The sequence below is a fragment of the Talaromyces amestolkiae genome (genome assembly GCF_001896365.1).
Source record: "Talaromyces amestolkiae strain CIB chromosome Unknown scaffold7.1, whole genome shotgun sequence".
NCBI classification, from domain to species: domain Eukaryota; kingdom Fungi; phylum Ascomycota; class Eurotiomycetes; order Eurotiales; family Trichocomaceae; genus Talaromyces; species Talaromyces amestolkiae.
In genome coordinates this window covers 1405392-1419081 of record NW_024468043.1, presented here as the reverse complement: position 1 = coordinate 1419081, position 13690 = coordinate 1405392, and the positions used below count along the sequence as shown (strand labels likewise).

The 13690-nt window shown below is 47.3% G+C and overlaps 4 protein-coding genes across 4 annotated transcripts; 3 read left to right on the top strand and 1 right to left on the bottom strand.

Annotated features, from left to right (window-relative positions):
• Positions 1-2436: 2436 nt before the first annotated feature.
• Positions 2437-4278, top strand: BHQ10_004511 (uncharacterized protein; the record flags this gene model as incomplete). Its single annotated transcript, XM_040876885.1, has 1 exon — positions 2437-4278. One exon carries the CDS (start codon positions 2437-2439, stop codon positions 4276-4278), a length of 1842 nt encoding a protein of 613 aa, XP_040733015.1.
• An 817-nt stretch (positions 4279-5095) lies between these two features.
• On the top strand, positions 5096-5991 carry BHQ10_004510 (uncharacterized protein; the record flags this gene model as incomplete). Its single annotated transcript, XM_040876884.1, has 2 exons — positions 5096-5643; positions 5730-5991. 2 exons carry the CDS (start codon positions 5096-5098, stop codon positions 5989-5991), a joined length of 810 nt encoding a protein of 269 aa, XP_040733014.1.
• An 894-nt stretch (positions 5992-6885) lies between these two features.
• BHQ10_004509 (uncharacterized protein) lies at positions 6886-9903 on the bottom strand (the record flags this gene model as incomplete). The annotated part of the gene is made up of 4 exons (XM_040876882.1): positions 6886-6999; positions 7055-9624; positions 9679-9797; positions 9854-9903. The coding sequence occupies 4 exons, from the start codon at positions 9901-9903 to the stop codon at positions 6886-6888; spliced, it is 2853 nt and encodes a 950-aa protein (XP_040733013.1).
• Positions 9904-11760: 1857 nt separating this feature from the next.
• On the top strand, positions 11761-13625 carry BHQ10_004508 (uncharacterized protein; the record flags this gene model as incomplete). Its single annotated transcript, XM_040876881.1, has 5 exons — positions 11761-11847; positions 12312-12331; positions 12387-12448; positions 12518-12666; positions 12717-13625. 5 exons carry the CDS (start codon positions 11761-11763, stop codon positions 13623-13625), a joined length of 1227 nt encoding a protein of 408 aa, XP_040733012.1.
• Positions 13626-13690: the final 65 nt, after the last annotated feature.

The window sequence follows — 13690 nt, the reverse complement described above, 5'->3', positions numbered from 1 at the left end:
TGGTTGTTTTGCAATATATGATTCACTGTTTTTGGTCGGCTGCATGTGTGATTTGTCCCTATTGCGAAAGGGAAAAATGGGAGGAAAGCCGTGGAAGATGGATGTACGATATGCCTTTTTTTGATTCGTTGTTGACTTCTTGAGCTTATTAAGCTCATGCGAAAATATGAGTGATACCGTTTGAGTGAGATGAATTACTTCATCCTATCTGTCTACCAGTAATTTAGAGTCTTAGACATGCGTCTGATTGTCGTGGAACGACCCGCATGCACTTATCATTGTTTAGGGTCGATGTAAATAAAAGGAATTTTAGTGATTGGCTCTGCAGCGCTACGGAAGGCATCGTTGGCGGGGCTTTACACGTCTCTTATATCCGAACAAAAACATTGGCCGTTGTACATATTTAGATTGGCAACATGAGATGATTCTCTTTTTCTCAGTAGAGACATCCTGAGAACGATACCAGAAGACAGCCTTGTCTATAAGGTGGGGATAAATAGACCTTAACACAAAATGCCACGGCAAAAGTCCGGCATGACATGGTTCGAAGATGAGGAATGGATTGGTCTCACAATTTCGTTTGACCAGCCTCACCCAACGACTTGGAGTCTCGTACAAAAAATCCGTGAAAGAGAGTTGTGGGCGTCTGAAATTAGTTGGAAAGAAGACCAAGATCCCAGCGAAGCACGTGGTATCTTCATATGTGAAGAAGAAGGCTCAGCTCATCGACAAGCTGTGGTAAAGATCTACATGCAGTACGATACCTTCTCGAACAATTCACCGCCACTTTCACCAAGGGAATAAAAAAGCTGACGTACTCTAGGATCCCTTACTATGGTACAATATCTAAGCCTCGCAGAATAAGGGCGATGCAAGCGCGAACAGAGATGGAGTATAGAGCAGAGCAAGAAATCGCCGCTTTACAAGGGCTTACAGACGCGAACTGCTCTGCAACCCCTTCTCTTCTCGCCTGGAAACATACCGTTCAAGACGACGAGAGATATGTCCCTGGTGGATATATCACATATATTTTGATGGAGAAATGTCCCGGCATTGATCTACGGTGTTTCTTCCAATTACCTAGAGAAGAACGCGATCAAATCCGTGAGGCTTTCAAGAAAGCCTGGCAGTAAGTTTCAAACCCTTCAAGATTGGATAATGAGCAGACAATACTGACCACGAAAATTGGTGGTAGAGAATGTATGAGCTGTGGCTTCCGTCATTTCGACTGCGCAAACCGAAATTTGATATGGGACAAAGAACAGCAGAAATGGTAGGCTTTATCTCATCATTATTATTGATCAAATGTGCGATTGCTAATATCGTATCCTAGTTACCTCATTGACTGGGAAGATTGGTTTGAGCCTAGAGTCAAAGATCACCGGTGGACAAATAACTTGTACATCTTTTGGAATCTTGCAGCACCGCGACAGGACGATACATCTGATATGTCGACGTGGGAGTTGTGAAAGGAATAATGGCATTTTGATTTGCAACAAGACATTACTCCTTGCCAGTGAGTATCAAAAGATGTCAAAAACAGATGGATTCCAGTGACAGAATGGAAGTTTCTAGAGCCTCAGTATGCCATTTCGCAGTATTTGGCATATATTTATCTCTTAGAAAAATGATCACACTCCGATCTGTATAATGCAGTACCAAAACATATATGAAGCCAGCAGACTTCAGTGTTTGCAAACAGGTTAGGGTTACGCGGGCTACTGTTTTGGTGGATCTCTCCCTGTTTGATTATTAATCCTTGATTGATAGAAAACTATCTCAAACTATCCAACAACAACTGGAAATTAGAGATACAACAACTCAAGCATCCCTCGACAGGAAGGCCTGACGCGCCACCGCAGAGCTCATCCGAGTCTTCTGTCTTATGAGAAATTGACCCATGTTTTCCACATTCTCCGCCAACAGTGGGAACAGCACCACGACGACTACAACTGGCCCACGACCAAGACGACGCCAACAAGTCACTCGAGCCTGCGATTGGTGTCGCGTTAACCGGATTAAATGTGACGATCAGCAGCCTTGCCAGAATTGTCAAACTCGGGGTGGGCATTGTAGTAATTCGAGGCTGTTAGAGGCGACGTCTTTACCAGCTGCGAATAGGTACGTATCGCATATTAATGAGAAGTATCCTACTAATTTCTCAATAGAGACATCCAACGATTAAGAAGCAAAGTAAAGGATCTCCAAGAGCAACTTAGAACAGCTAAACAAGAAGCTGCCGAAGCACGGGTACAGCAAGCTCAGGTTCAAACTCCGGCTCAGACTAATTTCTCAACTCCATCATTGCATTCCTTGCCGGATGCAGTTAATGATCCAACTGGAAATTTAGAAGAGAATTCAGATCTAGCACTGAATGAAGGCTGGCAAGGGTTACGAGATATAGGCACTCGTACCGGAGAATTGTATTATGGACCCATGTCCTCGTCCTACTTCGTGGCTCGAGTCAATCGCTATGTATTATCGGACATACTCTATCAMCCTCTTGGAGATTTCAGACTCAAGCCGTACCTAGCTGATTTTGATTATGAATCTGCCCAACAACAGCAGCCACATTATGATACGCCAGATTACGCAGAGGATTTGACACGCATCCAGGAAGAATACTACCTCAATCTGCTATGGCAGACTTTCCACTGTCTTTATCCTATCCTCTCTGAGTCGGACTTTGGTCAATACTATGAGTCTTTGTGGTCGTCTGCTGATGGAAACTCTACTCGCAAACCTTCGCCGTTGGTTGACATCCTGCTTGCCGCGTGCATGCAGTTTGGCAATGTTTTTCTCTTCAGCGAACATAACCTTGACCAAGCTCCCGGAGATAATCCTAGAAGAAAGAAGAACGTACACATGGCTGGTCACAAACATTATCAAAGAGCGCAAAGCCTTTTGCACAATGAGCTGGAGAATCCTTCCATCATGACACTACAAGCTCATGTATACTCGGTCATCTACTTATACAACATCTCCCAATTTAATGCTGCACATACCAACTTGGGCACGACGGTGCGGATTGCCCAATCCTTGAGACTACATCTTCGGCCTGTAGAGGGTACCTTACCGGAGGATCAGGGGCTGTATCATCGAATATGGAACACAATCTACCGCCTGGACAGCCAGCTCTCGATGAATCTAGGACGATCTCCGCTGGTTCAACTTCTTGCGTTCGATGAAGACCACGCTGAAAAAGCACTTTTATCCGGCACATCGCTTATATCTAGCCATGACGATATCAGTTGGCTAAGCTTCCACACTCAGTGCGCGAAACTACTTTCTACTGTGCACAAAGCTCAAGCTGCGTTTGAGCATAAATGTTCCCAGCTGCTCAGCGGCAATACAACTGGTGATATCTACGATAACCCACGAAAAACCGAGGCGCTGGCCGAGTTCTTCGGACGTGAAATGACTCCAGTTCGGGAATGGAGTCAAAATGTCCCCAAATCACTCAAATGCGCTCGCAGAGCTGACGGGGAAGCATTCTCCATAGACCGGACACCCTTGAACCTGGATACGTTCAGTCCCTTGTGGCTTCAACGCCAACGACTTCTCCTCGAGCTTCTGTACCACCACCTCCACATCTCTATGCTACGTCAATTCCTCCGCTTTCCTCCCGTAGCTGTATCCCTCACCCCACTCGCAGACTTCTTGGGCATCTCATGCGTCTACCATGCCATAACCCTCACCAATATGATCCACCAAGTTCTATCGGAAACAGACCTTATACAAGGCTGGTTCCACGTTTATCAATACCAATGGGACGCCGTATTGTGTACATTGGGATTTGTGCTCGCTAACCCCGTTTGTCCGCCGACGCCACCAGCACGAAAGTCTCTGCAGACGGCTGTACGGAATCTGGAGATTATTGGAGAGCATTTCCCTGCTGCTGCGAGCGCGGCGAGCTTGGTGCGTGATACGAATGGGAGGTTGGATCGAGTTATTGACGACTTTCGGCGGAGTATGATGGGTCAGCAGCGACGTCCTCCTAACACCTCATCGTCAGCGCAGTCAATCGCTGCAGCTCCAAGTGAAGCAGCTGGGCAGACACCATCTAGGCAAAATTTATCAGAGACTTCTGCGGTATCGTGGCCCGGTCAATCTATGATAACACTGGACATGGTGCCAACACCGCTTTTGACGACAACAAATACTGGCCCCCCTGCCGTATCAATGCCGATGGATGCGATTAGTGGCAATGACTTGCAATGGATGCAAGGTAGTCTTGAGTCCTGGATCGACTTTGCGGATCCAAGGTTCGTTTCATGATTGGACTTGGGATTTATTTGTGGATCTGCCTATGGCTATCATGATGACTTACTTTTATTCCTGTAATTCTAGTATGGCTCATTATCACAATGTTAGATAAAGAAGAGAGTGAAAGTAATGCTATTACTACCTCTAGTAGGGCTTGTATTCTAGTAGGACCTTGATCACTTGACGGCAAACGCTACAGCAATCTATGAATCTACTTCCGTCCCACCAGAGAATCCTTGCTTGTGTGCATCTCGTGCAAGACCGTGTTATGCGTGAGCTGGGCCAACCAGCTGAAGGTGGAAGGCGGTGCCCCAATAATTGTTGGTGCAAACATCACCCGAAATGAGCCAGGAGTTGTACATCCTCTCCTCGAAATATGTGCGGTTCAATTGAATTCTCCAGTTTCCGGATACAGAGCCTGTCGGATCTTGCATCAACCCTTTATTGTTTCGTGCCATTACTGTCCATATAATATAATAGCATTCTACTAACTGTTCGTTCAACTTATTCTCTTCGTTTTAGGGCGGCTGAAGGTTGCCAAAAGATGCTTCGTGTCTTGGTTAAAAGCTCTTCCCTCGCGCTGTTCATCATCTACGATATGACTCATCCCGCGTCTGACTCATTAACTACTTAACGACACTCTGTTGACATCCGAAAATTGAATACCTGCCATCTCCTGCGATCTGAGACTGCGCTATTTAAAAAATTTAGATCAGGATCTAGGTTGGAACTGTCTTCGGCACCGTTAAAGGAGCATATCTTTAGATCATCGAAGTAAGTAGCTCTAGTGAGGAGTCTGGTATGAATACTAAGTTTCAAGACCACCATTATGGCAGATAATACCCACTTAACCGGTACAAATCTCCGCGACCTTAATGTCCTTGACGGACAATTCCCTGAAGCTGGCTTCGATAATCTTCCTGACACGCCCCATGAAGCCTTCCAAAGTTGGTTAAACGATGCTATTACGGCCAAAATCAAGGAGCCACATAGCTGTACCCTTTCAACGGTTGATAGCGAAGGGCGTCCAGATGCCCGCATTGTCGGTGTTAAGAGGCTTGATGAGCGTGGCTGGCACTTTACAATGAGGGGAGATGGGCCCAAGGCTCACCAGATAGCCGGAAATGAAAACGTCGCGCTAACATTCTACTGGCCTGAGCTAGGTCGGCAAATCCGGTTACGGGGAAAAGCAAGTCCACTGTCAGAGGAGGAATGTACCCGGGATTTTCTTGGACATCCTCTAAATTCAAGGATTGCTGCGGTGGCTTCAAAGCAAAGCCAGGTGCTCGAGAGTCGTAGCGAACTTCTCCGTCGCGTAGCCGACGTTAAATCGGCCATAGCAGAAGAGAAAGACCTAGACCTTCCTGAATGGAGGGTGTATGTTGTTACTCCTAGCTCTGTTGAGTTTTGGCAACGGTCGAACGATCGCCTCCACCAGAGGCTAAGATTGACTGCTGCATCAGACAGAAATGTCTGGGTGAAGGAGTTACTGTGGCCATAGAGTTCCATTTCTTTAGCACATACTTCACCAACCAGTGGGATTTCCTTATCATGACAAATCTAATCCTTCCCTTGTCTTCGTTTCAGGGCATACAGCGTGCTGCAGCGCGCGTCACCAGTCTACAGATGCACCATGGCTTCCGACATCCAAAACCAAAGGGCATACTATGTGCCCTGAAACGAGGAGGGGTTGCAAAGACCGGATTGAATGATGGTTCGAATTGATGCACCCCAAACAGACATCCGAAGTGCTTATGAGAGATTGCAATCAGATGCTATTTCCTCTGCAAGTAATCTGCCGTCTGTAATGTGATCATATTTTGAAGAATAACTACTTAGCGTCGCGGCTAAGTGTTCACCTACGGAAAGGCCCAAATACAATAGTTTGATCGTGTGGATGATACGTTGCAGTGTAGAGGAACGTGTTCTTTCGAGAAAAGTGGCTTCCTGAATCTTTCTTGTCTGGTCAACATTGTCCTCGCCAGTTGGAGCGAACCAATTACGAAGCTCAGGATCAAGCAGGGTCGATGCCATCATCGGGTGGAATGTAACTCCATAATATGTTATATAGTAAATCGATAAAAACTGATAGAAATTTACTTCCAGTTGAGCATATAATTCTCAATTTAGCACAGAGAGATATGAAATCCAGACTTTTTTATCTTAATCACGGAAGAAACGTGTTTAAGTGGCTCCCGCACTCAAAGGCACATTTATCTTGCAATCTAGTTATTGGTGCAAGAGCTACTGGAACAAGTATCTCAAGATCGTACGGATCTTAGGACCATGTTCCTGGGAACATACTCTACTCAGGAACCAGATCATGAGAATGACCCCATCGCAGGAACTAATACGCAGGACACGTATCATGTTATACTTAAGATATAAGGAGCTGTATCCTGGATATGACCTCGTCATACCTAGGTATAGAAAGCGATAACGCCACCGAAATATGTAGATGAAATACACAGAAATGGACATGGATATATATATGATTATATCCTTCATGATTGACCTTGACCCCGCTGAGGAAACAAGCAGCAACTAATTCAAACACTAATTTCGTACAGGCCGATAACCCCCCATATGTGATGTGTAATTGCGCACGTTCGTAATGGCTTATGATGGCTGCATCAACTTCCACGTCGTCGCGTCACAGGTAACTTCTTCAAAGGTGTGAAGTACGGTGAATCCCATTGCCGTTAGACTGTCAAAGTTTCCGTCGCCGTCGACCTATATTTCCGTCAGTATTCATTGAGCCAACATCCAAATGGAATTAGAAACGTACACAGTCGAGCATAACTGCATCTGCCCCAGACTTCCGAACTTGTTTAATCCCTAAAAGAATCAAACCCTGCATCAACGTCGCATATTCACCGACCGATGGCGAGATGACTGGTGACGAAACTCCTCCGCCTCCTGCAGTAACGCCGTTGCTGCTTCCATTCGCGCTAGAATTGCTGCCATTTACCTTCTCCTTTTCCTTATCTTTCTTATGCAAGGCCGGGATATATTCCGCTATCGCCGATTGACTGTTGTATATTACCACACTGCCCAATATAGMACCATCTTCGGGTCGCTTTGCGCGAATAACACCCGAGTGTGGTGCGCCGTTGAGTGCCATTTTGTAGATTTCCATTACACCCTGACGAGAATTTGTCTTGATGTGGTCGAATATGGACTCTGCGTATTCCCAGCCATGAACAAGGTCGTAGTCTACCTCATTCGTGTGTAGGCTTTTTGCAAGACCCTCGGGGGCAGTCCACGATGACAGTGGACGGAGCAAGACGCTACATACAGGTCGTGACAATGCCGTGTTCCATCCTAATTGAGCGAACCACTGCCGTAGTCTTTTGCGTTCAACAGGGTTAGCTGCGGGGATGCCCAGGTATATGCTTGGTAAGCGAGATCCTAATTGGAATCGCTTCACTCCTTTGCGTTGCAGTAAGCTTCGGATTGCGCGATTGTGAAGCGAGTGTCCTATCGAAAGCTTTCGTCTCGTGGGGTCCACGATGATCGAACCGATAACTCCGGTCCCAGTCGACCGGAAGAAATATGTCGAACAAAAGCCATATAAAGCCTGCGTCGTACTATTCCGCACAACGAAATGTGCTTCATCAACGTCGTCGTTTCGGAGAAGGAAGCTATGAGACGAGACATGCGTCAATTCAGCGTGCGAGCCGCTTTCTCGGACAGCGTCGAGTAGCGCATCAAGAGCTTCACTGTCGCGCTCTTCGTTCCACGTTTCGACAAGCCAGTGCTGGCGTGACTGGTGGATCTTCTGGCTGCGACTGATCGTGCCGGGTAAGGAGCCTGTAGGTGAGAGTTCACCATAAAGAACTTTGACGAGCGCCTGTAACGCCGTCTCGGTGAAGTCATATGTACATATATACGTGCCTATAGACGGGTCTATGGCGAAGTCATATGGCGAGCTTACTGCAACCACAATTACTGGTTTTTCGCGTCGTTCCCCAGTCTGGGAATACTGCGACTTGCATATCATCGACACGTGTTTGGTAAATCCGTGCTGGTACAGATTCCGGTTGGAGTCTGCTGTGAGTATGACGACGGCACTAGCTCGATCAATCAGACTCTCGTGTATCGGACGTACTCCAGTAGATGTGTAGGAGGTGTGGAGCACTCGACCAGACCTTTGGCGAGCAAGTGAGCGCCCAAACTCTCTAAAGACACTCTCGCCGCTGGTTATTGACGAGCCCTTCTCTGACGAGGCTGAAGGATCGGGTGAAGTGGTCATCATATCTAACATTGACCGCGAAACGGCCGATGCAGGTAAGGGCTTCACCAATGGTGTCAGTAAGAGGAGTTCCTCATCTGGCTCCAGAATTTGCGGTAAGGGAAGTAAGTCGTTGTTGTCACGAACGAGAGTAATCGAGCTGTCGTACGCGCGAGTAGAAAGGCTAGTGTGAGATGGTTGCAGTTGGGTTAAAGAATTGATACCTCCAGGATTCAAGGCTTGTTCCCATGTCGTGCAACGAGCCTTCATAGCGAGAACTCTTTGCAGGGATTGTCTGATTCGCGAGCGACTGATCATGCCATTCTCAACTCCGAGCTTCAGTCCGTTCAACGCTTCTAGTTGATAGGGGTAAGAACGACATAGAAGGATCAGGTCACAGCCAGCCTTCATTGCCATAACTGTCCCGCCGCCCACGCCAATATTATGTGTAAGCGCTTCCATTTCCAGACATTCAGAAACCACGACTCCATCGAATTTCAAGTCTTTGCGCAACAGACCATCCACAACTTGTTCCGACAGACAAGCGTGCATTACGTTCACTCCAGCAGAAGACATGGCAACGCCACCCACCATTACCGCATCAAGGCCGTTTGCTATGGCATTGCGGAAGGGAACCAAAGCACTCAGACTTAATTGCTCCAGTGACTCGGTGATGACGGGAACGTCGGTTTGTGAACCGACAAACTCTATATTGCCGTAGGAAGGGAAGTGTTTACCGCAGGTGACTAATCCTGCCTCTTGATAACCTTTCATGGTTTCAACGCCGTATTGCGAGACTTCTTGGGGATCATCGCCGCTTGTCCGAACGCCGATCGGCTGACTGCGCACGTTGGTCAAAACATCCAAGACCGGACCCAGGATCCAATTAACACCGACGGCTCTCAACTCCTGAGCAGTAGCCGACGCAACTTCATGCGCGAGTCGCTTGGAACCCGTCGCAGCGATACCCATGGCACTTGGGAATTGTCGTATAAATATCTCATCATACAGACTATTGACTCCTCCATTCTCCTGGTCTAAAGCAATCATTAGTGGAACTGGATGGCCCGCATCCCGCGCTATGGTTTGTAACTCCAGAATGAGTTTCGTAGTTTCCTCAGCAGCTATCAATACACATAAATCAGCCCTGATCCTGCTTAGTAGCGCGATATACATACACTTAAGGTTCTTCGCTGTCAATATGATACTACCAACATGATAATTCTCTATGAGCGATCGAATTTGGCCGTCAATCGTTGTACCGTCAAAGCCCATCATAAAAAGCTGGCCCATTTGCCTAATCGCTTTGTTAGTCCAACGCTTTTGCCGAAAATTCCAAAATGCGGTTATTACCAGTCCAAGTCGTCCCATATGGGGGGCAATGCCCCGTCCTTTGGGGCCATGACGGCCCGGCGCGAGGGCTTGCCAGCTCCCAGCGATAGCAGGCCACACTGGCTTCAAATATGTGATCGGATCGGGTCGTAGGTATGTGGATGATGCGATGGATGGCTCGGTGGTACTTTAGGTGGAAGGAACGTCGTCGGCGCAAGCTATAGATCGGGATCGGAGGCTGGTCGCAAAGCACAGAAGCTCATGAACTTTCGGTAGTTGAGTCACCGGTTACTACACACAGTGTACGCAGGCTTGATATGACAGTTGTAGTATCGAGCTATGATAGGCGCAACGGAGGCATATACGTATGCGTCGACGAGTCAAGGCGCGAATGGCTAGCTGTAGAAAGGGAGATGTTGGTTGGGATGAAGCCGAGCCGGAGCCCGGACAGAGCTCCGCGGGAAGGCGGTATGCTAAACAAAGCAAGGATCTAGATAGCCTTATCTTACTCGTGACCTTCAACTGAAGAGGACTTATGACAGCAGCAGGTAAAGTAAAACAATGCGACGGGCAGCTAGCTGTGCTCGAATCAAGAGGGGCTGGAGGACTCGCGAACAATGAGAATAGACAGAACCATGGACTAGTGATTACACTACGGAGCAGCTCACGTGCTGGCCTCGACGATAAGCTGACCAACAGATAAGGGCAATTGAGCGACGATGATTGGTCAGATTAGTTAGCATATCACCTGACTGGACGCTAATTCGGGACAACCCCGGACCTGCCCATAACAGGACTAGCGCCCTTCTGCCATCTGTTTCTGTGGAGACTCGACAGAGTCTGGAGATCTTTACAACCACATGTACCAGGAACAAGCAAGCCATTGAGCATGCATAATCATGTCCAGCATCTGACATAAAATCAATACGTGCGGGAAGGCTTGAGCCCCTACTGAAGGGAAGCTTGGTGTTCATGTTCAAGCAAATCCCGACTCCTACATGGTAGGGGTTTTCCATACGTATGAAGTGACCCTACATAGTAGTTGGATCAAATCATACCTTCATGTTCGGAGAAATGGATCACAATATACATTACGTTCATTAACTACCGTGGCAGCGACAAGAGCAAATATATATGAACAGGCGAATACTCTAAGCAAACCTTCTAGAACGAACGCCAGCAAAAAAGGCGTTAGTGCTGCTAAAACAATAAAGGACAAGAAACAAATCTGTAACCAGCATAGCTTAGGTAACATGTTTGGTGCCATCCAGAAGGGTCGCCCCAGGAGTGTGTAGAAAAGAGAGATGAATACCACCGTTGCAGCAAATGTCACGTTGCTCTGGCCGAATGCAACCATCCAGAATTGCTGGGTAGGGCTTGGCGTGGCTGAATGCGGTTAGATGATTTTATATTGAAGTACACTAATCTTTGTATCGTATGAACAACAACTACTACATATTACATGATTCTGCTCGGTATGAGCAGCAGAGCAAACAGAGGAGAGAAGGAATACATCTTTAAGTTATATTTATAATTTTGAAACACATTGAAAATGAACTCTCGGAGTCTTCTCTACTGATAAACTTGGATTGATCGGACTGTTCGGCATATGCGGAGTATCTTATCTGCTATCGTAGATCATACAGACACATACAGTACGGGTATGTAATGATCAATACAGATAACGTATTGTAATAAATGATTACCGAGTAGGCTACTCCGTAGACAGCCCAATATGTATGCAACCAACCTCATATTCAAGTTTGACTATTGAAGTAGTTCCATTCCAAGCAGCTTTTAGGTGAGAGCTGATGCATAAAGGGGCTAAAAATAGATGCCTTGAAATTGGCCCTTCGTATGTGATCGAAATGTCGAACCGCCATCGTATTTCATAACATACGCCATCTTAAACGCAACATGACCATACGATGGAGCCGTTGCACCACAATCTCCCAGACTCAAAGCAACCGTCGCCATTCCAGCCGGAGACGGGCAATGGTGTTGTTCCTCGCGTAGTAGTGTCATGTAGATACACACCTGGAAACATCGACTAATGAATAACATGTCCACGTCGTAAGTGTGACTGATACAAGGAACGTAAGTGGCTGCTCAGGTTGGCGGACTTGCGTAAGTATGAGCTGCGAAGTGTACGTTACGTGTAATTTATTCTCTCCCCATAGTCGGCGTAATCGCATAATACGTACACTGGATGTATGTATCTTACCCGATAAGTCAAGTAGAGTTCTATGGTTCCATCCTCTATCACCTGCCTTGGGTCCATGTAACTTACCTTCCTACGACTTTTTATTTCTTCTATTCTATTCATCTCAAAGCTACAGCTTTTGTTTCTATATTTCATTTTCCATATACGCAATCTTGGTTTTATACAAACACGAATCCAGCAAAATCGACGAACCAGCAGCTCGGCCTTGCACTGCACATACTTTTTCTTATCGGAAGCTTAAGTGAGGTGACGTAGTTCGCCTTCATCTGCACAATGTAAGGGATACAATCGGTGAAATACAGCGAGAAAGTTACTGACTAGATCAAACAGGAGAGTTATTATCCGTGAAGACCCTCGGGGTGTCTCCGAGTACATCGCTGAATATATAGTTAGTATGTATTCCATCAATTCCACTTTTGGCAATCAATCCGGGGAAGCGCATAGAGCTAATTTCAAACCAGGCCGAATCAATTCGTTTAACCCTACGGCTGAGAAGCCATTTGTTCTCGGTCTTCCAACCGGTAGCAGTCCAGAGATCATCTATCGCATTCTCGTGCAAAGGCACAAGGCCGGCGAGATCTCGTTTCGCAATGTCGTTACTTTCAACATGGTGAGCATTTTGCGATACAGGGAATATGATCAAGAGCTAATCTTCGACAGGACGAATATGTCGGCATCCCGCGCGACCACCCCGAATCATACCACAGCTTCATGTACAAACACTTCTTCTCACATGTCGATATACTCCCCGCCAACATAAACATCTTGAATGGCAATGCGCCCGATCTCGCCGCCGAGGCAACATCCTACGAAGCCAAAATCGCGCGCATGGGCGGCATTGAGCTTTTCTTGGGTGGTGTCGGACCAGACGGCCACATCGCCTTCAACGAACCAGGCTCCTCGCTCGCAAGTCGCACACGAGTGAAGACCCTTGCTTACGACACCATCGTCGCCAACTCCCGCTTTTTCGACAATGATGTCAGCAAGGTCCCCAAGAAGGCGCTCACAGTCGGTATCCAGACGATCATGGATGCGCGCGAAGTCGTAATTGTTTGCACGGGATCGCACAAGGCGCTTGCCCTTCACCACGGTCTCGAGGGGGGCGTAAATCACATGTGGACTTTATCCGCACTGCAATTGCATCCTCACCCGCTTATTGTCGCGGACCGAGATGCCACGATGGAACTCAAGGTCAAGACAGTGAAATACTTCGAGTCCATTGAAGAGTCGGGCACAGATGCGCGTACTCAGGGCCCCCCATTGGTCTACAGACCGCGAACCTACGTGCCCGCTCCTCTACTCACAACCGGAACCGCAGCAGCACAATTATCCAACAACACCAACAACAACATCACATCCGCACCTCTGGTCGACGCTGGAGCGCGCGTCCTCGTCCCCAAAGATCTCAAGATCAACACTGATATGCGCCGCTCGGCAGATGAGGATGGCGAACTCACGCCGGACAGTATGTCATCACGGATATTGGATTCGGGGATTTCGGGATTGGATGCCGCGCTCAAGGGGGAGTTGTTGCCTGATCCGATGGCGGCGAGGATGACTCCTGTTTAGTTCGCGTATCATCTGGTTTTTGGATATTTTGTTCGTACTCGATTTTTAAAAAGATTGCAATGAGC